The 23,984-nt window shown below is 42.1% G+C and overlaps 1 protein-coding gene across 1 annotated transcript; it reads left to right on the top strand.

Moving 5' to 3' along the window:
• Positions 1 to 1,193: 1,193 nt before the first annotated feature.
• On the top strand, positions 1,194 to 23,605 carry LOC138604969 (dual specificity testis-specific protein kinase 2-like). The gene is made up of 10 exons (XM_069677018.1): positions 1,194 to 1,427; positions 10,465 to 10,586; positions 12,997 to 13,045; positions 14,963 to 15,109; positions 15,895 to 15,977; positions 16,592 to 16,682; positions 17,265 to 17,348; positions 17,847 to 17,933; positions 18,441 to 18,534; positions 19,673 to 23,605. Exons 1-10 carry the CDS (start codon positions 1,221 to 1,223, stop codon positions 20,869 to 20,871), a joined length of 2,163 nt encoding a protein of 720 aa, XP_069533119.1. The 5' UTR covers positions 1,194 to 1,220; the 3' UTR covers positions 20,872 to 23,605.
• The last annotated feature ends 379 nt before the right edge of the window (positions 23,606 to 23,984 follow it).

Raw genomic sequence — 23,984 nt, 5'->3', positions numbered from 1 at the left:
ACAGGATATTTCAGTCAGTTATGAAGATGAGGACATGTGTATATTTATTTCCTGCATGAAACAAGGAATCATTCACTACGCCTAATTTATAGTAGTCTATATTTTTATATAAACTATTTCCTCAAATTTTATGGCAAAGTATAATAACACAAAACAGTTTAAGTGACATATGTGCACACATACCAAGGTCAATACAAAAAATCTAAAAGTGGTACTTAATGAAGAGACGTATAGGAGCCAAAAATAACGGCTCTTATTCCTGAGCTGAACCAAATGATTTGGCTCACTAAAAAGAGCTGAAATTCCCATCACTAAAGCGAGCAGTGATTCCCGGTGGTTAGCCTTCATGGCTACTGTACACACCGCTCACAGTCAGCAGGTGGGCCAGGGCTGCCCACAGAGGAGGCTCTCAAATCATTAAAACACAGTGGTGATATTTGTCTGCTATCATTCTGCTTTTTGTGTGGCATTGTAAAGCTGCTGTAGTCACACCCTCTGGTGCTGTGTTGTTCTATAATGTCTCTATAACAGTTCTATGATACTTCCGCAGGGACTCTTTACATGGCAGCCCTCCTACCCTCCCCTGGTACCGTGCAGCTGCAGCATCCATCATCAGGCCTCCACACTAACGCGATGACGGAGGGAACCGAGCCCCCTCACGTACTGACACAATGCTGAGGAGACGTTTAAGGGCTGTGGGAAATCTGGAAATCAGCTGCTGCCGCATCATTTAAAGTGACTTCACGTTTCATTTATGAGACTTTCCTGGGAGAAGGAGCCGCTGGGAGCAAACTGGAGCTGGTCTGCACTTGGAATCTTGCTCAAGAGCACTTTGGTTGAGTGGATGAATGAACCTGAGAGGAAAGGTGGACTCTATTCTTCACCTTTACCTCACATTCTTGAGCGGACGCTAAACTAATCTGAGGCTAATCAAAGTAGAATCATATCTATCATATCTTTTTATATTTGTGAACTAACTTTAGGCCTTCTTCTGCCATAATGGACCTGTTCAGCAGATGTAGTCAGAGTATTTTGTAGAATAGATATATTATAAGGTCAAAGGTCATCCATATAACTCACGGCAGACGCTTGGATCATTCTGACACCACGATGGTGGCCGCCACCATCCCCCCGTGCCTCAGGACTGCTGCGGTCTAACAGACCTTTTGGTTCCCACGTGGGAAGGAACAGGAGGGTGGTGGTCCGCCAGCACAAGCACGATGGACTACCACGCTGAGTGCTGCTTCTGCGATCCAGAGGAGGGTCACGGCGGTCCGGATGAGCCGCCACTCCACAGCATCCACGCGCCCAACCGCATCCGGCCGTCCTCCTATCGAGCCTTGAGGAGCGCCGTGTCCAGCCTGGCTCGCATCGACGACTTCTTCTGTGAGAAGATCGGTTCAGGCTTCTTCTCGGAGGTCTTCAAGGTACGTCGACAGACTGAAATGAAATCGCTCTGTGGTTTAAAGAATCCTCTGTGATCTTTTATTCAGGGATGCACCATCTTGGATTTTTGCCGGTATCCAATATGCCGATATTTTCCCAACTCATTTTGTCCAGGTGCTGATGAGACTAATGATGTATGTAGATAGTTCTTTTCCTCCTCCTCCTTCTTTATTTTTGTGTTACGTTTTTCAAGTGTAATCCTTTAAATGTTGAGGCTTTTATCTTCTACAAGTTAGTATTTTCTTTTTTCCCAGGCTTTGCTAATATACAATACACAACATTACCAAATCAAAAAAGAGTTCATCTTTGCACCTTGTTCCGTTTACAACATTCTCTGTTCCTGTCATTTTCCGAACTCCTTTATCTGAACTTTAAATGTTGCTGCAAGTTTAAAATCCTTCCTCCTCATATTATTAGGAGCCTGACAAAACCTTAAAACGCACCAGTCTTTTACAGAAATTCTTGCATGTCATTGTCTCACCTGCACTTGAAGAAACACTCCCTCGTCAGTGCATCCGCTTGCTTTTCTTAATGCAGCGCTGTTATTGTTTTGAATTCCCAGGAAGCAGGAAGGTGGGAGTCTAATCTATACAAGTTAATGGCCCCCCACCTGCATCACTTCCCCTGTAGCGGAGCAGCTCAATCCCATTAAGAAAAGCTGCTGTTTGATCAAAGAGCAGAGCTTTGGATCTGAGTGTTTCACTGCTGCTGCTTGTTGTCTTCAGGAACTGCTTTAAACAAAGGCTGATGCAGTTCAAGAAGAAGAAGAAGAAGAAGAAGAAGAAGAAGAAGTGTTTGCTCTTTTTGGTTGATGCTAAAAGTAGAAAAAGGAGGATCATTGCAGGACCTGGATACAGAAGTAATTAGATTGTTAGAAGTAGGTTAGCGTTCCCCACCTTCAGACTGTGGAGCAAAATCTTTAAACAGAATGCTAAAATACGACAATACTTCAATCACCGATCATTGCCTTTTTATTGGTCTCTTTGTTTTACAGGGACACTGACATTTCCAAATGTATCCCAGAGGACGCTAGAACTGCTAAAAAGCAGCAACACCAGTAATAAAAGCATTGATGCTACAATCAGCAATAAAAGCAGTGAAAATATGCAGATACAAAAAGAGCAGGCTCGACATAAAGATCAACAAGAGAAGCAACAAGTCAACAAACAGCAATAATACATAATGTTATGTAACGACTGACAAAACTGTATCTGTTACGTTTTTCACCTGGAAAATGTCGTCTGTAAAAAGACTCCAGCGGATCCATGTTTTTCATACATGTTTGTGATGTTTGCACAGATAGTGTATAAGTGTGTGTGTGTGTGTGTGTGTGTGTGCTGTCTGCTTTGTGGTGACAGTCTGGACCTGCCCTACAATCAGCCTAAGTAGATTACTCACACACCTCCGTCCAGACGAGAGTTTCAGCACCGTTTCAGAACTAATCTCCGCCCATTCTAACGCTCCTGAAACACTGATCGCACGAGCAGTCATGTAAACTGAGCATGTGCGTGCCGGTGTAAACAGCTACACATAAAGCTGATAGGGCTGATAACACACAGGGATCACAGTAGCCTCTGTCCTGTGCATGTGGGCAGTAGTAGCATCATACATTTCAGAATGCAACTGCACAACAGCAGCTAGCCCAGACAACATGGTCAGCAGTGTCTGTATTCAGTTATTCACGTTGAGTTAACACCTGCAAGTCAAAGTTGCTTCCAGAAAATTCTCACCTGATGGGGGCACATTGAATGAGGGAAGCACATTTCCAAAAGCCGTGGTTTTGGGCTCCAGAATGTCACAATATTGAGGAAGTTTAAACACAGCAGAAGTTATGTTTTTATTTAAAAGAAATCACTGTATTAACGAAGTCGACAAAGACACAGTGACGTCACCCATCGTCGCCATCTTGGTTTTTGTCGCCAGAAGAGAGCATATTTGGATGTCAGTGTAGATGCATGTTGCTAAGTCCCTTTCCTGATTGCCAGGTAGCCCCTTGTCAATCACACAATAGTGACGCCCTAAAGCATCAATTCATTCATCTATCCGATCTATGCTAATTTCTTTCACTGATCCATGGTCAGGTCTTGTGGCAGAAGGCTAAGCAAGCCCAGATTTCAATCTCTCCAGCAATGTTTTCAGCTCCTCCTGGGGAATCCTGAGGGATAAACAATCCCTCCAGCAAACTCTGGGTCTTTTTTAAATGGGGGGACCAGAAGATGTGCTCCAACTATTGGGGTATCACACTAATCAGCCTCCTGGGGAGAGTTATTCCAGGATGCTGGAAAGGATGCTTTGGCCCACCGTCGAACCTCAGATACAGGAGAAACAAGGACTTCCTCCTGGCCTTGGAACGGTGGGGTGAAGTGTGACACTCCTCTTTACCGTTGCGGTTGACTGACAGGCTGCTGCAGCGTCTACTGTCGTGCTGGCGTTGCACTGAACCGTCGTAGTGAAGACGGAAGCTGCCCTGTAAGGAGAAGCTTTTGATCTTTAAGTCAATATATATTCCAACACTCCCCTTTGGACGCGAGTTCTGAGTTGTGAGCAAAAGAATCAGATTGCAGATGAAAGCAGCTAAAATGTGTTTCCTCTGCAGGTGTCTGGTCTCAGCCTTAGATCAGATCAGACATCCGGAGGGAGCTCGGACAAGAGCTTTTCCTTCGTATCGAAAAGAGCCAGTTAAGGTGGTTCGGGCATTTGATTAGGAGGCCTTCGGGTGCCTCCCTTTATAGGTTTTCTGGGCACATCCAACTGGGAGGAGGCCCTAAACCATACCCTGCTATATAGTCTGCTTTACACCCTAAATGGGACCATGATTTACAAAATCAACATCGTGCTGTATCGAAGAAGACTTGAAACAAGCGATTCAGACAAAAAGGTTCATGAGAAAAATGTTTACTGAGGTAATCAATTAAGAAGTAGGCTCATTTTCATCTGCTTCTGTTAAATCTGGTATCTTTCGGCAAACAGTGCAGTTGCCCCCTGGTGGCCATCAGAAGGAATGCAGGTTTAAGGCACCTTCGCATTGGCTTCACGTTCGAAACTAAGAGGCTTCTTCCACTTCTTATCTGGTTTTGGGTTGTTGACAAAAGCCCTCTAAAACAATTTTAGTTTGTAGAAATACAGTTTTGAAGAAACGGTGCAAACTTTCATGAAGTCTGGAATCTTAGTTTTGAGAAAATATAAGTGGTCACCAACATTTTCAGTTCTTTATCCCCATTTTTCCTCACTTTTACTGAACTCTGCTGATCATTTGTCCTGTGGTGCGACATTGAATTAATCAAGAAAAATCAAACTTAAATAATACATAAACAGCATATGAAAGTTTCCAAGTGAATTAGTGGAGTTATCAGACTTTTTAATCAATGCTCGTCAAACTTTGCTTTCATTCAAAACTGTCACTTATTATACCTAATTAACGTGAGTGATTATTATAGTTCCTACCAATGCAATACTCCACAGTTATCTAAGATATTTAAGATAAAAACAATTGTTTGGGTACGTTCATGTGTGTCACACCACAGGACATGATGTCACACCACAGGACATGATGTCACACCACAGGACATAAACTGCAACTATTGAATTAAAGAGTTCAATTAAAAAGTTTATTATTCTCAAAAACACTATCAACCATTTTGTCAGAAAGACGTTTTGTCAAAAAAATGCAGAAAATTGTTTTAATTTATGTAAATATTTCATTAAAAAAGGGAAAATTATTTTAAAAAAGTCTTATTTCATAATTTAAGATGCTTTTCAAGAGGTCTTGTCCTTTTGTGTTTTGGTCCTCATGGTGTGACTTCTTTACTGTCACACCATGAGGACATTTTCTGTTACACCAGACGACGTTTCAGCCTTTTGTGTCAGCTAACGAGCCTACTATTCTTAGCTAACCTGCCATTAGCAGTTAGCAAGTCAGATTTGCATAACTTTACAAAATTATGTACTTAAAAAAAAAAAATGTTGATAAAAAATATAATTTATTGCTGTCACACTAAAGGACAACAAACTTAACACATAGTACTTCAGAAAAATTAAAGTACTTGAACAACTCTGAAACCGACCATCTACACACGTCACTGGCTTCGCAGGAGACTTCAGTGTTAACAAATTTAACGGGGTCCTTAAATTGAATGAAGATGTCCATGGAATTGCCCGATTAAAAATCCAAATATGGTGTCACACTGCAGGACATCGTTTTTGGTGACCAAATGTCTTAAGTTCCTTTTCTTTTGGACATTTATGGATGGAAAAAAATGACTGCAAGTAACTAAAATAGACATTTGTAAAATTGTGCCAGAGGGTTTTAATTTAAATTTATAACAGGTGTAAATTATTGAACCATGACGGTCTCAGTCACATCATTGGACATTTTTGAGATTTGGCCGAAAAATGTAAAAAATCTAACAGCACAGCAGTTTCTAAAAGAGCAGGTTCATGTAAAACACTAAAATGTTAAACCATTTACAGCATTTTAAAATAGTAATTATATTCATTTTTATATCGTGTGACAGTGAAAATGCCATGTCACGTCAACAACCCTTTTACAGTATCTGTCGACTCAACACAGCATCATCATCCACCCAGCCATGACCATGCACAGTTAAGCCATGTAACATGCTGGTTGGAGTATTTGCTCAGGGTGGGGGTTTATACAAAGTGGATTCCAGGGCACATTCCTCTGCTCTTATCTGAAGAAGCCAAAGCTATTAAACACACTCACACCCACAAACAGAGACATCAGAAACCAGAGGAGCGGTGCTCGGTGTATTATTATACGTTGTGGACTGTAGCATTTCAATGCTAAAATATCTGTATATTTAATAGAAATTCAGATGAACGGATACACCTTATTAATAATGTAGTGTAACCCTTAAAAGTGTCACTTTCATGTGTTTCCTTTTCTACGTAGATCTGATGCGGATCAGCCAAAACATTGAGCAAAAAAGTCATAAAACCCTTTAAGTCGACCCAAAACAACCCAACAGTTTGTATTTCTGGAAAAGTATTATTTTTTTAAAGTCCCATCATATGAAACGTTAAAAATATTGGCTTTTATCTGCCTTGCTGCTTTCTCATCTCATCACCACCAAAGCTGACTACATTCAAAAACAGACAACAGAAATGAAATCAAAGCTACTTAAAAGTGGATCACAGAGGCGCAGTCTGCGGCGCGATCAGCCCAATAAAGCCTAACCTGTGTGCATGATATCAGGGTTCTTACGCAGGTTATATATTCATAGCATCACAAACAGCCATATATTCAGTTTGCTGAACATTCATGAGCCATGCAGAGATTTATTTATCAGAAAAGGAAACAGATTTATTTTCCTTATTGTTGTCATGGACACAGTGATTAAACAGACTACATGCAACATTTACTTTACTTCGGACATGTTGAGGCATCATATGATGACCACTTGGTCAATTCCAAAAGTCGTGAACCCAATTGTCTTCCCAGCTTGCTGCATGAATGAGCTGTCACTATGGAGCTAATTTTTCCCGGTATTCCGACACCACATGTAAGCACGGAAACACCAAAGATTCTAAATGTACCAAAGCCTCATGAGCCCCCAAAATGCCCCCTATATGAAGCAGCATTAACAGTGTCACCGTTTATTAGGGTTATTATGTCCCTCCAGGAAGTTGCGATGAAAGACTTAGGTCGGCTGTGTTACACTGAAGGGCATATTTTACTGTGTTCTCGGACATCAGAACTTGGAGACTTTTTTTGCTATCAAGCTGCGCCGTTCGAACGAGGCTTCAATTTGACTGTCCCACTTTAAAGAGATACCTAACCTGAACTCGGATCAATGGGACTCTTTACAGTGTGAACCCATGATAATGAATCCAACACTCGATGTCTTCTTGTGATCGTTTATTCTTGTTTACGTGCTGAAAACTGTTAGCCGTCCACTTAGCCGCTTCCTGATGCCTTGTGTTGAGTCGACTGACCAACCAGAGGCTCTGTCACTGAAGTTTGTGTCAGCACTGATCTTAAATAGTCATTGTGCATTCAGACAGGAATCCTTTCTATTATCAGCACATGAAATAAAGAGCAGTAATATGTGGATTCTCCTTTGCACATATGACTAGCATTGAATGTGCACGTGCAGTGAGAAGTGAGCTTTCATAGCTATTGATTTTAGCGTCATTCAGTTTTTCAGCGTTTTATTTGGCGTCTTGACACGGAAATTATCCGGAAGTGATGTCAGAACACGAACGCTCGCTCAGCCAATAGATGTCTTAGTGGGAGTGTGTTTGTCCCAGTCACTCACAGTGGATGTGTGATGTGGTACGCAGAAAAAAAGCCACAACTTTCATTGCAACTTTTTAAAAAAGCTGCCGGAAAATCAGGAATTGTATGCCGCAACAATCACAGGAAGTTCAGGCAAAATCCTGGAGGGACTGATTTCTGTGGCCGTCTGTTTCCTGTTAACTGTGCACAGTGTGTCAGCGTGTGCGAGGGCGTGTGTGTGTTCCTCCTCCCTGCTGCTAGACCAGGCCTCAGTAATGGCCCGGTGGATTTGTGCAGATCAGGAGGAGTGATGGGAAATCCAGAAAGCCTATTAGTCCTACGCTATTAATACACACACACACATGCACACACACACGCGCGTACACACACACATAGGCACTTGCAGGTCCAGACACTGAATGGATTGTTTTGTCCACCTCAGCCAGCAGAGCTCTACAGAGCAGCATTTCTCTGCTTCTGCAAGTGAAATTGTGTGAGTGTGAATGACTGGGTTCTCAAAGCTGACGGACATGTTGCCATCAGTTCTCTCTTATTAGCAAAATAAGGTTGCAGCTTTTAACGTCACCAGGTACGGGTTATATCAGCGTATTAATGCTTATTTTCTGGGGAATGATGGAGGGGTAAATAAAACCTGTTGTCAGGATTGTTTGCTCTCTCTGTCTGCGCTCAGACAAAGTTTCAAAGCTAATGAAACTAGTATCAATACTAAGGCTGTGCAAAAATATCCATGTAGAAAAGTATGACCTCAGTGTCGTTCTCTTTGGCGATAAACGGTAACTGCGGGAGCACACCTCCCAGATATCCAGACAGTGCTGCATGTGTGACGTCCACGGTCGGCTCCGGTTGTAACTCTTGATTTTCCTGGCTGACGGTCTCTTTCCTTTTCAGACTGTTTGCTTCATCTGAGCGTCGAGTTTGTTTCTTCTTCTTTGGAGTTTCACTTCTTGTTGAAGTTGTATCTGTAGTCATCCATCTTTTCTTTGTTTGTTCAGCCATAGTAGATTACTGTTTACTCACAACACTTGCAGAGAGCGGAAAAGCAGCCGCTTAGCTCCGCCTACCCTCTCTGACAGACCAACCACTGCTGGCTGATGGAAAACGCGTCACTAACTGGGCGCCGCTTGAGATTTTTTTCTGCAAGAGTCGCACCAGACACCCAGTCTGTGATAATACTATATACTGCCAATGCAAAGGCTTTCATCAGTGGGCCACAGGCTCAGTCATCATTGTGTTAGCTCATTCGGCGATAGATGGTGTCTTAACAGACATTTATTTACATGAAAATCTTCGTGATCACATTAACGGATTTTAACAATCTTATGTTTCCCTCACATTCCTGTGATCACAACAATCCTCCGCTCCTGTAGATGTCGCTGTAACACTAGTAGGCTGGTTTCTTCCCAGCATCGTCACTTCCAGCGTTACTCCAGAAGCGAGCATGGTGGAAAAAATAAAAACAGACGTGTGAGTGCACATTGGTTTTTCAACCAAAACAGAGACTAATGATTTGGTTCAGTGGTTCCCACCACCGCCTCCTTAATGATAAATCTCAACCCAAATAACTGAAATCTTTCAACCACTCAAATCTATTTAATGAAAAATTGTGCAGTTTGGACCTGAGACGGAACAAAGCACACAGTACAATGTGACCAGCAGGTGGCATTGTCTCAGAGGAACACATTTATTCTGCAGTTCATTCAGTTTGCCGCCTTTTTTCAACAGAAATAAACCAAAAAAGCGCACCATAGGTGCAACTACTGTGGGGCTTATCAGGTTTCAGGAATGTAACTGTAGCTGGGATTACAATATCAGTGGAAACATGGAGCGTGAATTAATTACATTACTACTGCACGCATGTCATAGGAAACCCATGTCTTTCAAAATAAAAGCGCAGCATTGACTTTTTGCAACAACTAATTTTTTTTTTCAAGCACACATCCGCGACACACTTTTGGGTCCCGACCCACCAGTTGACAACCACAGATTTCTTACAATCTCCCTAACAAGACACCCCGCAGATAAGCCTTTTTCTCCACACACCTGCACCTCGGTGGTACAGTGGTTAGCGCTCTCACCTCACAGCCAGAAGGTTCCTAGTTCGGATCCCAGTTCAGACGTAGTGGGCCTTTCTGTGTGGAGTTTGGAGCTAACATGCTCGTTAGCTTCTCTGGTGACTCTAAAATTGCCTGTAGGTGTGACTGTGAGTGTGAAAGGTTGTCTGTCTCTGTGTGTCAGCCTTGTGATTGACAGGCAATCAGTCCAGGTGTAACCACGCCCAATGACAGCTGGGATAGGCTCCTAACCCCCCGCGACCCTGAACAGGATAAGCAGTGTAGATAATGGATGGATGGATGGATGGATGGATGGATGAATAGATGGATAGATGGATAGACAGTTGGACACTAAATCATGCAAAAATAGGGCACAGGTGCACAGGTGCAAAAACACCTTCCACCTTGTCACATCTGCACATTAAAAACGCCTTCGTAAATTAGATCGCTTACTGCTTGAATCTGCTGTTACAAGTAGAAGTGATTAAAGTATAAATAATTGTTTCTTGTTGTCAGATAATATAATATATATAATATATATAATAAATGCTTAAATGACTTCATGCTGGCTCAGATGAGTTCTAGCTGTTTGAATCTCTGAGCTAGTAAAACATGCTAACTGTCGCTCCTGTTGGTGAAGCAGCTCCTCTCTATCTCCCTCTGTGTGACCTGCTGTCTCACTGCAAACCTCCTCTGGTTGTTTCCCAGGTGCAGCATCGGATCACAGGGCAGGTGATGGCGCTGAAAATGAACACGCTGGCTAGCAACAAAGCCAACATGCTACGAGAAGTGCAGCTCATGAACAGGCTTTGCCACCCCAACATACTCAGGTGGGTCACAATGTTTGTCTGTCCACTCCGGGCATAAAAGACTTTTAGTGTAATGTACGGAAGCCCAAAGCGGACATGCATCTATACATTTTATTTACTCTGTTTTCCTGTGATAACCGTGGTAACAAAGGTTATTTCTGGTTGTTTTCTCGAGATCTCGACTTTTATATTCTCACAAAGCCCAAAGAGGTGTCTTCAGATTTCTTCTTTTCACCCGTCAACAGTCTTCATATTTGATTTAATTAACCCCTTAGACTCAGATAAGTCAAACTTAGAAAAGAACATTTGTGTCATTTTACAATGTTACAATGTTGTACAACGTTTTTTAGGGAAAATTAATTTGCAAAAGAAAATTACCGTAAATTCTCAAATAACAGCCGGTAGTCAAATGAAAGCCGTCTCTCTATAAATAGCCGGGGACGTGGTACAAACAATTAACCAAACACAGGCCGGGAAAAAAGTTAATAAAAGAGTCAAATCAAATCATGTTTAAATGTATTTTATTATTTATGCGTGATGAATTTAATCATCCTATTTATTTACAAATCTGAGGCAATAATCATACAATCATGTTACTTTAACAAATCAACACCTTGTTGTTGTGGATTACTCATCTAAAGTCTTCGGGGGAACTCACTAGAGGATTGCGCGGATTCCACTAAACCCGTGCAAATGACACGTAAAGACTCCGCCTCATTCTCCGAGCACACGCAGCGGGTTGAATGAACCCCAAAGTGTGCTGCAGAGCAAACAGCGTCTCTGTGTTCCGGTGCTGTTTGTGCATATTTAAATGAGTCAACATGAAACAAATTTGGCCCCTTTCAATGCAAATGAGCCTCGCGGCAAAAAGCACCTAATCCACAAACGCCAGTGCTAACAGCACCGTGCAGTTAGAGTGAGAATATTACCGCCTGCAGAGAGCTGGTGGTAATTGCAGCGCAGCTATTATAAGGGCTGTCACGCTCTGAGTTTTACACTGATCACAAAGGCAATTCCACCTTTTGTGTGATCTGTGCGAGGCTCAACCTTCGGAACCCCAACGAGCTGCTGTTGCGCGCTCGTTTAAGAAATGAAGCTGCGTTACAGAGTGTGAAACTAGCAAACACCTGTCAAGTCTAGACTTAACAATAAACTGTTAAAAGAGCTGCCCCCTCCTCTCCCTGCTCATCGTCGATCTGTGGATGAGTTGAGCTCCGTCAGTGTGGAGCTCCGTTAATGCCTGAGAGCGCAGCACAGTGCTGCAGAGAGTGACGGTGCAGACAGCTGCTCTCCACAATCAGACACAAAACAAGAGCAAACTTGTGAATCGGACCTTGAGACGGAGCACATAGCGGGGGCAAATGATGCACAGTTTATGGAGCTATCAGTGGTGAATTCCCCCCAAAGTGTACTGTTTTAGTCACTCCTGGTGTAATACCTCAACTAAACTATTGTAATAACGTACAAATGTCACAAGGTGGCAGTAGCTACATTTAAAGTTCAAGCACCTTGCAAGACAAGTCACATAATTTTCCACAACACGAAGGAGACAGCGAGCTTGAGGAGCAAAAGTTAAACATCAAATTCAAAGAAAGGGTTCTGCAATATGCGGAGGAAGACAGAACCACACGTACAGAGAGACTCTCTCTAACATAGGCCTGGTCCATGTAACGGCCTGATACCCTCTGTAGCTGAGGTAAAGAAAGGCCCCGCCCACTATTTGAGAATTTACGGTATACGCACGTTTGCCAATTCCTCATCCATTATGGTGATACAGCAGGTTGCATGTATAAAAACATTACAATATAGGCTATACATATCTCAGTTTCCACTTTAAACATATTCAATTATAGAATTTAAACCTTGAATTAGTTTACTTACACAATCAAAAGTTTTATTGAATGCATAAAGTGCTAAAATTTTCTAATGTGATACACACGAGACGATTTTACTATAAAATGATAATAAATAATATTAAGTCATTTTATGTTGCTTCCACCCTGTAAATATTCCTCTTGAAGTATCAGTTAAAGTTTTTTAGCCATAACTTTTTAAAACTCGTGTGGGTCACAAACTGACGACCTCCATGTTTGATGTCTCATCCGAAGCTCCTCTGGCTCTGATATTCTGCTTCCTGGTGATTTATATGTTCACTACATGCGTCTGGTTGTATTCATCAGGTGTTTGAGGGAAACAAATGATCACACTGATCATGTAGAGGTCTCAAAACCTTCTGTGGAAAAGATGATTTCATGTGCTAAAGGGTGAAGAAGTCTGAACCAGTGAATCTGTTTTTGCTTGTAAAATTACTCAGATAAATTGATGGTGATTAATATTCCTTTGATACACAAATCATTGCAGCTCTAATCTGTAGCATCATATAAAATATGAAGTGTTGTATGTTTAACATCATATTTCTGGACCTCCTCAGGTTTCTTGGGGTTTGTGTGCATGAAGGTCAACTCCACGCCCTGACCGAGGTAACACCAACGCTCTCGTCTTTAAAATTGTCAGATTTCTTTAGAGTTGCCTCCCTCGCCGTTTCTCTTTCAACCTGTCCTGTTTCATTCGTACACAAACATATTTGTGGCATGAAGCACGTTAATGAATACACAGCTGCAACAACAAAAGTCAAAAAGATTCCTGTCAAACTGTCCATTGGCACGATGGATCTGTTAGTGATGATGGTAGTTTACAAAGAGTCCAGGTGACGTGCACCTTTTCATAAAAACATGAAACTTGGTACAATTTACTTTTTGGGGGGCTGAACATTTTTAAAGGTTCAGCTATTGCAAAAACAATGGGCTGAACCGAGCATGACCCCACAGAAAACTTGATCCCTTTCCTCTTTTAAGGGTCCAAAATTACACTTCATACGTATAAACATCAGACACTCTCCGGGTGAGGAGTTAATGGTGAATTCAGTGATGTGAGAACAATGTGGAGGAGACTGTGAAGCCTCAGGTAAAGAATATGTTCGACTATGAAACAAACAATCAAACAAATGTGTCGTTTTTCTTCTTTTTAAGCTCAGTTTCTTTTGTTATATTGAACATTCCTCTCGCGTTTACCCGGGGTGGGGATCAAATCGATACAGCATAATAATACCGCAATATTTAATCGATACACAAACGCCAAGTATTGATCTTTCATACTCTGAATTTCTAAGGTATTAATGAAAATGTAAATTAAGCTTTTATAAACATTAGTAATTTACTTTTCAAGTCCCCCAGTTGCTGAAAAGTTGCCACATTGTTGCATCATGGGAAATACCTGTAGGTCCAGGACACACACTGTGCTTTCAGTTGAGTTGGACAAACTAGCCTCTAAAGCAGGTTCGGTTTGTCGGGTCCCTGAACTTTAAGACTAACAGGTTTTTATGACCGTTTTTATAACAAGCCCATTTTGCTGCAATAAAAATCGTTGCAGAAAAGGCTCTTTATCGCATAATAATCTATATCTTATTGTAATACTAGAATGTTTGAAATCGCATTAATATCGTATTGTGACTAAAGTATCACGATAATATGGTATCGTTGGGTCTTCTTGTTTCCCAACCCTCTCCCACATCCCTGAATTCACCTTTAACCTTTAAATGTATCCGAACAGATGTAGATCATCTCATTGTGATCATTGACCATCAAAACAGGAGATTTATATTTATATCTTCTCAAATATATTGTTATGCTCAATACATACATACAACATTAAACATACAATTCTCCCACCACAGCCATTTCTCTATAAGTGAAAGGTGTATATCTTGCTTATTTTTTGGCTGACCGCCGGGGTCAGCGCCACACACGGCTCTGTATGTGACTGACTGACTGACTGACCTTCAGAGCCGTAGAGACAGAGAGTCACGACATCTCAATGGCAGATCATGATTGGACCTCCACTGACGCGACTCTCTGTCTATATGGCTCTGGATAGCCTGGTCAGCCACATGCTAGGTTTTGACCTAGCCTTGTTTTGACTATTTCTGTAATTTTTCTACTCAGACTCTTGAGCCATTATTAAAAGATAAAGTACACTTATTGTTCCCACACAGTGGGGAAAAAGAACGTATCCTAAACCTTCAACGTTACAGTCAGATAAAGGATTAAAGAGATGATTCATCAGCAGCTGCAGGCACTGAAACATTACAATAGCACAGAGTACAGCCCAAGCCTGCTTTGTGATAACGCGTAATAAGATAACCTTTGTTGTCATGCCTGCGTAAGTAAAATGATTGAGGTTGAATGACACAAATCTAAACGTGTGTGTGCGCGTCCTGAAGCTGTTTGAGTGAAGCTGTGTGTGTATTGTGGATTCAGCAGAGAACCGTGTCAACACAAGCTGACCCCGCCCCCTCTCTTCTTGTCCTCTCTTCTTGTCTTCTCTCTCTCTCTCCGTAGTATATAAACGGAGGGAACCTGGAGCAGCTCCTGGACAGCGATCTGTACCTGTCGTGGAGCGTCAGGATCGGTCTGTCTCTGGACATCGCCCAAGGGCTGCAGTACCTGCACAGCAAGGGCATCTTCCACCGAGACCTCACCTCCAAGGTACCGCACACAGGGAAGACATGCTATGCCAGAGCAGTAACATCCTGTGTCTGAGTACGAGGTGTTTTCCACTTCTGAAAGGAATTAATGATTCTGTTTGTCTAATTAAACCTTCTGAACAGTACTTAATGTCTTGCTTTTACCTGAAGAGGCATCAGGGCACTCGATTCAAACACCTGCAGAAATGTCCACCACGGAGACGTCTGCATAATGAATAAATCTGTTAATGGATAAAACAATATGTTTAAATAATGAAATACAAATAAAAACTTGAAGCATTTTCATTTATTTCTTTTATCTTTATTCCTTTAAATGAAGTTTACTTTATTTAATCTATATAATTTGACATAATGTCATTAAAAGCCTGGACAGGAAGACCCGCCTAGAGCCGGATGATTGACAGCTTGACCCGTTAAGAAATAGCGAGCACAATATGGGAAGAAAAATGGCAGGGCATAAAAAGTATTTGAAATGATATAAAAATGACAAAATAAAAATAAATGACATGAATTTGAACTAAATTATAACACTACATGTATAAAATAAGTAAATATCTATATTTAGAATATAAACGAAATAAAGGAACAAATAAATGTGAAAATAAAGGAACATTTATTTATTCTTTTTTTAAATTTCTCTCTATATTTCCAAATGTTTTAATAACTTAACAAGTCCAAGTGTACTGTAAGTTTTACAGTTGTCACCTGAACAACAGTTAAGAGCAGAGGACTGATGTTACAGAGTGATTAATGAGATAACAAGGACCTCCTGTTCCTCCTGTGCAGAACTGTCTGGTCCGCTGTGAAACCGGCACGTTCACTGCTGTGGTGGGAGACTTCGGCCTGGCAGAGAAGATCCCTGATTACAGGTCAGTGGACGGGGGGAGTTTATGTTGTCGTCCTATGTCCTATACTGTCGTGTGTGACAACATTACAGGAACAATCCCTACAGAGACAGACCTTTTTGTTACAGAGGAAGAAGATTTTTTTTAACCAGAAACAGCTGTTACATCGCTCTCTTCAAAGCCACCAGACTCCATTGATGAAAACAGTGATTTTACCTTGCAGAACACAGGGGTTTCTGATCTACTGCTGCCTCAATCTGTTAGTTTGTTTGTGTTGTTTTGTGTTACAAAAATCTAGTAATACTAATAATAAGTAATAATTATTAATAATAGTAATTTGTTTGACAAGGTAAAAGTTCTGTTTGTGTAAGTAGAGTCTGGTGGTTCTGAAGAGAGAGATGTAAAGTCATTTTGAGGTTAAATCATCCTCATCTTTAACAAAAAGGTTGAAGAACGGTTCAGCAGACATGTGATGACCCTTCATTACGTCTTTGTTGCAATGGATTATATTTTAATATACTAGCGGAGACTACTTTTAGTTTTTGGAAAGCATCTATAATATTTAAATCATAGTGTAACCTCACAGAAAGCCCTGTGCAGAGACTTTGACCTCACTGGATGGCTTTGCTCCTTTGCAGTGACTGCGTCGGGAAGCAGCCTCTGGCCATCGTGGGCTCCCCCTACTGGATGGCTCCTGAAGTCCTGAGAGGAGAGCTGTACGATGAGAAGGTAAACCTGCTTTTTTATCAAGGTTCAAGGTTTTCTAGACACTGGCTCTAAGAACATTCTGCTGGGCTCCGTATGTACCAAAAAGGTTCCTACAAGAAAAACTTGAGTCAGTCTTTTGCCATATTTAATGTATTTTAATTATTGCATGCAAAATTCATACAGTTAAACTAGAGTTAAAAATATTACAAAATATTTAACATGGTCTAAGCAAAGTTTATTGTTGGTTTTCTTTGAGTAACATGGGTTACTTTTTTATATTTCCAAATATTTTCATTAACCTAATAAAACAGACTAAACAGACTACACTCATACAGATTATGACTTTAGTTATGGCGCTCCTCTGACCCCAAAAGGAAAATGCAGAGACATTATGGAACAAAATCACGAAACTCGAGCTGTTAACACTTGTATGTTTTGGGTCCTTTGTGCTGATGGAGTCTGAATATAAAACACATTAAATCCTACATACTCTCACAGCAGTAGTATTTGTGACATATCAGCTGCAGTGACCCAGAACTGTTCTCACTGGTATCAACGGTCTTGTGTGAAGTGTGGTGTCTTGACTCCCTCCCCTCCGCTCAGGTGGACGTGTTTGCATACGGCATCATCCTCTGTGAGATCATTGCCCGGATTGAAGCGGATCCTGACTTCTTACCGCGGACAGAGGTTAGTCCAAACTGCTCTTTAGACTCATAGACACTAGGTGCAGTTCGTTGTGTGTGTGTGTGTGTGTGTGTGTGTGTGTGTACACAACTGATTCCTGTAAGGTGTCATTCTATTTTTTATACAATTTTATTCGTTACATTTTACAGTTATTTACATTTGATGTGCAGTGATTCTTTATTTCATATTTGTAACAACAAGACAAGAACAATTCCACCAAGTCACCAAAACGCTACGTAATAATAGCAATAATACTTATTTCTGTAGCACCTTTCATGGCAGCTCAAAGTGCTTAACAATAGGGTAGCCATGTAGCTTCGTCCTACCCCATTAAGAGCTCGTAAACAAGGAGGACCCTAGAATCTAGTCTTAATGTAAAAGGAAGCTAGTGCAGGGCAGTTAATACTGGACTAATGTGGTCTCTTGTCCTGGCTCTGGTTCACAGTCGAGCTGCAGAGATTGAAAAGTTAATTGCATGTGTGCGTTTGTGTTTTTGTGCAGGACTTTGGTCTGGACGTGGATGCATTTGAGAACATGGTTGGGGATTGTCCACCGGTGTTCTTTAGCCTCGCTGTCACCTGCTGTAATGTAAGTGTACAAACACACACACACACACACACACACACACACGCACATCTGCTGGTATGACCCTCCTGCATTGTTTGAGATACGATGTGTTCTGTTAAATACTGACCTTCTTATTCTGTTATAAGATGTGCAGCCGTGTAGTGTCGGTCTCATGAGTCGATTTTGATCATTTGCAACGTCTTTAACGACGAGCCTCCTTCAGGCGCGGCTCACCTGCTGCAGTGAAAACAAGATCTCGGGTGAAAAAATACAAAACGCAAGTTTGCAGCTCACCTCTCATTGTCAGGAAATGTTCAGGTGCATGTGTGAAAGAGGCTCATCTTGCTCAACCACAGCGTTTAAAACACAGACGACAACAGGCTGAAGGAACCTTAAAATACTTGAAAAATGTTCCTGGGACTAAAAGTTTTGTGGTAAATGGTTTTAATGATTTAACGATACTCATGAATGTGATTTGTCCAAACGATATATATTTATGTGTATCTTTTTTGTTTGTCTTGCTTTCAGATGAGTGCAGAGAGGCGTCCTTCATTCTCTGACATTGTCTTCACACTCGAGGGCATAGAGCGAGAAGAAGAGGGAGAGAAGCCCATCGCACTCGGTAAGAATATCACGTTCATTATTTTCACTTTATGTAAAAATGCATTATTTACAGCCCCGTCACTTTGGGTGGAGACATTACAATGGTGTTTATTCATTTCAAATAACTGTGCAGCCGCCTTAGATCCAGCGAGGATGAACACATGAACCCCTCTTCTTCTCTTTAAAGGGGAATGATGGGATTTTTGAACCTGGGCACAATTTATCTTTTCAATTCAAAGGTTTTTACAACTATTTCAGTAGATTGCTTCAGTCGGCAGCCATGAACAGGCTGTACTTGCTGCTATGTAGTAGTTTGGGTTTAATGTGCCCAACTGTCTAAAATCATTACAGATAGGATCCCTACAGAGATAGACCTTTTTAAAGACTTAGATGCTTTTTTGGACACCAGCATCACTTTCTTTAAAGCCTCCAGACTCCATTAGTTTGTTTGTGTTATAGTGTGTTCGTGTTCGTTCTGAACTAACCATTTAAAAACCCACAGTCGAACAATAACAAAGAACAAACTAACAGGTAGAGGTAGAGGCAGTGGTAGACCAGCAACTCCCCTTTTCTGGAAGTTAGAATAACAGCTGTTGCCGATGGAGTCTGGTGGCTGTGAAGAGAGCAACGTAACAGCTGAATCTGATAAACACAATAAGACCTTACTCTTTAACAAAAAGTCGATGTCTGATGGGATCTTTTCTGTAATGTTGTCCGACACCAAGAATAACTTAGACTGGGCACATTTACCATCCGGGATTATGTTGCAGCCATTACAGCCCATATTGTTGCTGCAGGTTAAAGCAATTACAATTTCTATTAGTCATTTTGATCCCTTGTCACATGACCCAACATGTAGAAATATGGCCAAGAATCCCCCTTTAATTTAGGGATATTTGATGCCGGCTCTCTTTAAGACCATGAAATCAAGGTGTAAAGCAGCAGCAATTTAAGGCTCTCATCATGTCAGCAGATATTGTGCTTTAGAAGTGCATATTTGCACAAACTTTTAATAAAGGTACCTCAAAACCTTCGAGGCTATTTGGGCACCAAGTTAAGGAAACAACAAACACTACTGACAGGATGTTTTACACATTTCTGTTGTTATTTCTTTGTGTCACAGACTAACAGGTTTTTTCTTTCTCTTTCTCTCGCAGAGCTAGTGGCAGCAGACGTTAGCCCGTACCGGCGTCTCAGCTCTCCCTGTCAACCTGGTGACCGCAGCCAGCACCGGCAAGGATTGGCCAGGAGCCAGTCAGACATGTTACCCCCCGCAACCCTGACCCCTCCTCTCCATGGGACCCCAGCCCGGGTAAACCCCTTCTCTCTCCGACAGGACCTGAACGGGGGCAGATGTAAGCTCTTAGACACGCCCAGCAAGTCCGTCATCTCCCTGACCTTCACCCTCCCAGCTCTTCGTGACCCGTGTGCCTCCCCCCACCTCCTCAGGGGGATGCCGGGGGCCAGAGTGCCGCCAAGAAGATGCCGGTCGCTCCCCTGTACCCCAGAGCTCAGCCGGACTGTAGCCTTGCCAAACGACTCAGAAGGAAAGGAGGAGGAAAAGGACGAGGACATCAGAGTGACAGCGGTTAAAGGAGAGAGTAAGTCAGGGAGGGATGAAAGGTTGCAGGTAGACCTCATAAAGGTAACTGTGAAGAAAGAGTTGTTAAAGGAGGAGGAGCGTGAAATGGGACAGGACTCAGGTCTTCCTGTCGGGCTGGAGATGGTGTCTCTGGAGCGGTTAGAGGAGGAGGACGAGGAGGAAGAGGAGAGTGTGTGTCTAACAGAACCCATGGACTGTACCAAGTCTCCGGAGCCAGCAGAGGGAGTCTTAAAGTCCACACCTGGAAGAGCCCTGCTCACCTCCACTTCCTCCTCATCCCTACCGACCAATGGCTGGCGACTTCCCATCTCCAACGGACCACCCTCTTTACCTCCTCTGCCACGACTGGACAACAACAACGGCTCGGCAGCTGTGATTGGCCAGCAGGTGCAGTGGGGTGGAGGTGGGTGTGCTAATGGTTACAGCAGAGCCCAGGCCCTGTCCTCTGAACCGAGCAGCTCCGCTGAGCAGGATGAGGTCATCTCTTGTCCTGGCTGCTGTCTGGTGAGTTTCCCTTTGGTGTGCCTCCGTGGTTCAGCTGCTGTGCCTACCCCCCGCCGAAGGGCTTCATTACCACGGCAGCGCCCTTTCCGGAACCTCAACGGTACCATAACTGGTGGCAACACTTCGTCAACAACAGCAGCCGCCACAGCAACCAAAGCTCTACTTTGTCACAGCTCAAACGGACTAGTAGCAGCCGGGCCATCAGTGCCATTTGAGCCTGGCCGGTCCCTGCCGGAGGCCCAGACATAAGCTTGCTCAACAGGCATGATGTGCACTAGCACCTCATGTTAGCGGACAACACAGCAACACTAAATGTTGCTTTGCTAAAATTGAGAACCCAATTCTGACCCCTGCGTATGAGATGTTGTTAGTTCTGTGCAGTCAAGGCAAACAGTAGTTGTCTGTGATTGAGTGCCACCTGGTGGGCTGGAGGATTAAACACAACAAATCAGCCACAGCAAAAAAAGTTCCTGTGAAGTAAGAGAGTGTGAAGGCAGGCAGAGAACACCAGATAGGTTCAAACTAGGGCTGTAAGCAACTCAGAATTTTGTCAGACGAATCAGATTTGACTTTCATACAAAGTTTCAACAATTTGTTTCTTTTTCTTTTGGTTCAGCACCGAAGCAAACTCTTATTTCAGCCTACATGAGTCTCATGTTTACGTTTATCTAAGTTTTCCATAAGCTAATAAAACATTTTCAGGCGACTACTTTCTTTCTGTTTCAAGACAAGTTGTCATCGTTTTTAACTTAAGCGTTTAAACAGATAAAGGACTTAAGTCAGCTAGGGAGCTAAAGTAGGCTGCATCTTTGCTGACAGTCCCTGAAGCCCAAACAAACTTGATTAATGCCTCAGATTGTTTTGGAGAGGATGATACCTCTGCTGATAATTCATCTTCCGGTGAAAAACACACAGAGGGGTCACTTTGAAGCTTTGTAAGGTTTACAGCCGGCCCTGCTGTTGTCCCTGCATTATACAAAGATGCAGCCAAAGCATAAAGTGCAGAGATTCGACTGACAGAATGTGAGTCTGCTTTGGGGTTTTTTCCTTCTGATGATTCAAATCATCGAATTACAAAGTGGCAGCTCTCGTTCAAACAAACATTCAGGGTCAATAACTTGATTGATGATTCTGATCCAAACAGAGCAGCTCGTCTGACTTACAGTGGTGCACGCCTCACTCAGTTTGCACTCAACGGTGCTAAATGCTGTTCTGGAGGCTGTCATGGGGGAAAGTGTGTGGGGCCAATTAAATAAGCTAATTTTTTAGCGTACTTGCAGTTTCTTACAACTCAGTTTTGTATAACTTACATTTCTAAGGGCAATGATAACAATGTTTCACTAAGCTAATTGCTGAGACCCGTGAAGACACTGACATGATTAATGGGAGATCAGATCTGCCAAGTGAACTCCAGGTTAGTCCGGCTAATCTGGAAAACACAAACAGGCCGGCAGTACGAAGACCAAAACGTTCCAATGTAAACATCCATCACAGTTGACAGACAGACGTCCTGCCGTGGCTTTGACGCTCTTCTGTAGTTTTGCGTGGCAGGTCTGGCAGTGTCACTCAGCAGACTCACCGCTGAGGGAAACACTGCTGCCCTGCACTGTCAAGGTGTGTTCAGACAAAAAGTGAATCTAAGCCCTGCGTCACTTGAAAAAGTTTGATGGGGGAAAAATGTGTGGTTAACAGAACCAGCGTCTATTCGCTCATCCAGGTATGTCAGAAAACCAGAGGCTGAAGCATCTGTGCTCGTCATGTTATCTTGAGATTCACACAGCTGGGTTCATTTCCCCTCCTCCTCCAGGATCTGTGTCGGGCTGGTTGAGGCCGACCAGTGCCCAGTCTGAAGAGCTGTTAGCTAGGATCAGTACCAGGATTTCTCTGATGGACACCATCGGCTGAAATCTGACTTACTTATAATAAATGGATTTTGTCGTGATTTAACAGCATTAAAAACAGTGACAGGAAGCTGAAATAACTACATTATGATGCAGGTTCATACAAAGATGAAATTTTGAACTTAATTTTAAAATGTTTCATTTTTCAATTGAGTTTCTGCTGCAACCTCAGAACGTCAGAAGACTCTCATCGCTGTTAGGCTTTTGATACACGCGACACAAATTATTATCCTGAATGAAAAAAAAATGAACATGCTCATTGCCGTGTTTGTGTTGTGCAATTCACAACGGCCGGCGGGAATGAGCCTTTATTCTTGTGTATTTTCCTCTGTGTGTAAAAATGAGCTTTACTTTTTGTCTGAACACACAGGCCAGGTTCTAGAGGACAGAAGATAATGGATGTGAAAGGTGTTTACCTCGGCCAGCAGTGTGGTTCACGAACATGTGTGAAGAACAACACTGTTTTTGATTCTATTTAACTGATTAACTGTAGCTAAGTGGGGGATATTTATAAGATAAAGATGATCTACTTCCTACATTTTTTATAGCAGTTGACCTGAATGAGTGTGTGTGTGTGTGTGTGTGTGTGAGAGAGAGAGAGAGAGAGAGAGAGACTGGTATCTGTTGCAGGAAGAAACTTCCTGAGCTTGTCATGTAAATTCTTTATTTTTGCACTTCAGTTTGGAGCACTTTGCAGTGAGACATCAGGCTTTTACTAGACGGTGCTTATTTGAATCTGTGCGACTGGTGTTTTCTGTGTGTGTAATAACACAGCTTTCATCCTTTGACATCTACTCCCCCTCACATGTATCTCATGTATGTACATGTACATTGTGATTACTCTGTTGTAACATAAATAGTGGCATGTGAAGCAGGTATGAATATTTATTGTACAGATCATTCCACACACTGTGTGTGTACAGTATGTGCTTCTGAGTGAACGGTAGAATGGTGGCTACTCGCAGGATAACTTTTATCCCGTCGTTTCTGATGTTGAACCTTGTTCCTCGCTTCATTTCTAGTTTGGTTCTGTTGGTACAGCTAGAAACCTGCGTGCAATAATCTGTAATAAACAAATATGGTTGTGCATAAACTCTCTGTGCTGCGTGATTATTTTTCAATCTTGATAGTTACATGTGAATGGGAGGAGAGGTGGGTGCACACAGTGTTTTTATGAAAAATGAACAAACTCAGGTTGGCAGACAGGAAACGCTACAGGTTGACACAGTCAATGATCACTTTACATCAGTCCCTCATGAAGCAGAGCTGCAACACAGCAGAACAAGTAGCAAAACTACCACACCTAAGTTTGAGTTAAATTTTATGACTTTTATTTCATAATGTCTCGTGCTAATAACAAAGGGACATGAAATTATATTCTATTTGTGGAAAAAGTGGCAACAAAATCAAAGTAAAAAAAGGCTAAAAGAAAGGTTAAAAGTAACTCTAATAAAGACATTA

This window comes from Semicossyphus pulcher, unplaced genomic scaffold (genome assembly GCF_022749685.1).
Source record: "Semicossyphus pulcher isolate SPU_LCO1_2020_fin unplaced genomic scaffold, fSemPul1.0.p SCAF_27, whole genome shotgun sequence".
NCBI lineage: Eukaryota > Metazoa > Chordata > Actinopteri > Labriformes > Labridae > Semicossyphus > Semicossyphus pulcher.
Note: the sequence above shows the minus strand (reverse complement) of the source record. Positions and strands in the feature narration are given on the sequence as shown.

Coding starts and splice junctions, on each gene's coding strand:
- LOC138604969 (XM_069677018.1), top strand. CDS start 1,221: ATGGACTACCACGCTGAGTGCTGCTTCTGCGATCCAGAGGAGGGTCAC. Junction 17,349..17,846: donor ACTTCTTACCGCGGACAGAG/GTTAGTCCAAAC, acceptor GTTTTTGTGCAG/GACTTTGGTCTGGACGTGGA. Junction 18,535..19,672: donor AGAGAAGCCCATCGCACTCG/GTAAGAATATCA, acceptor TTTCTCTCGCAG/AGCTAGTGGCAGCAGACGTT.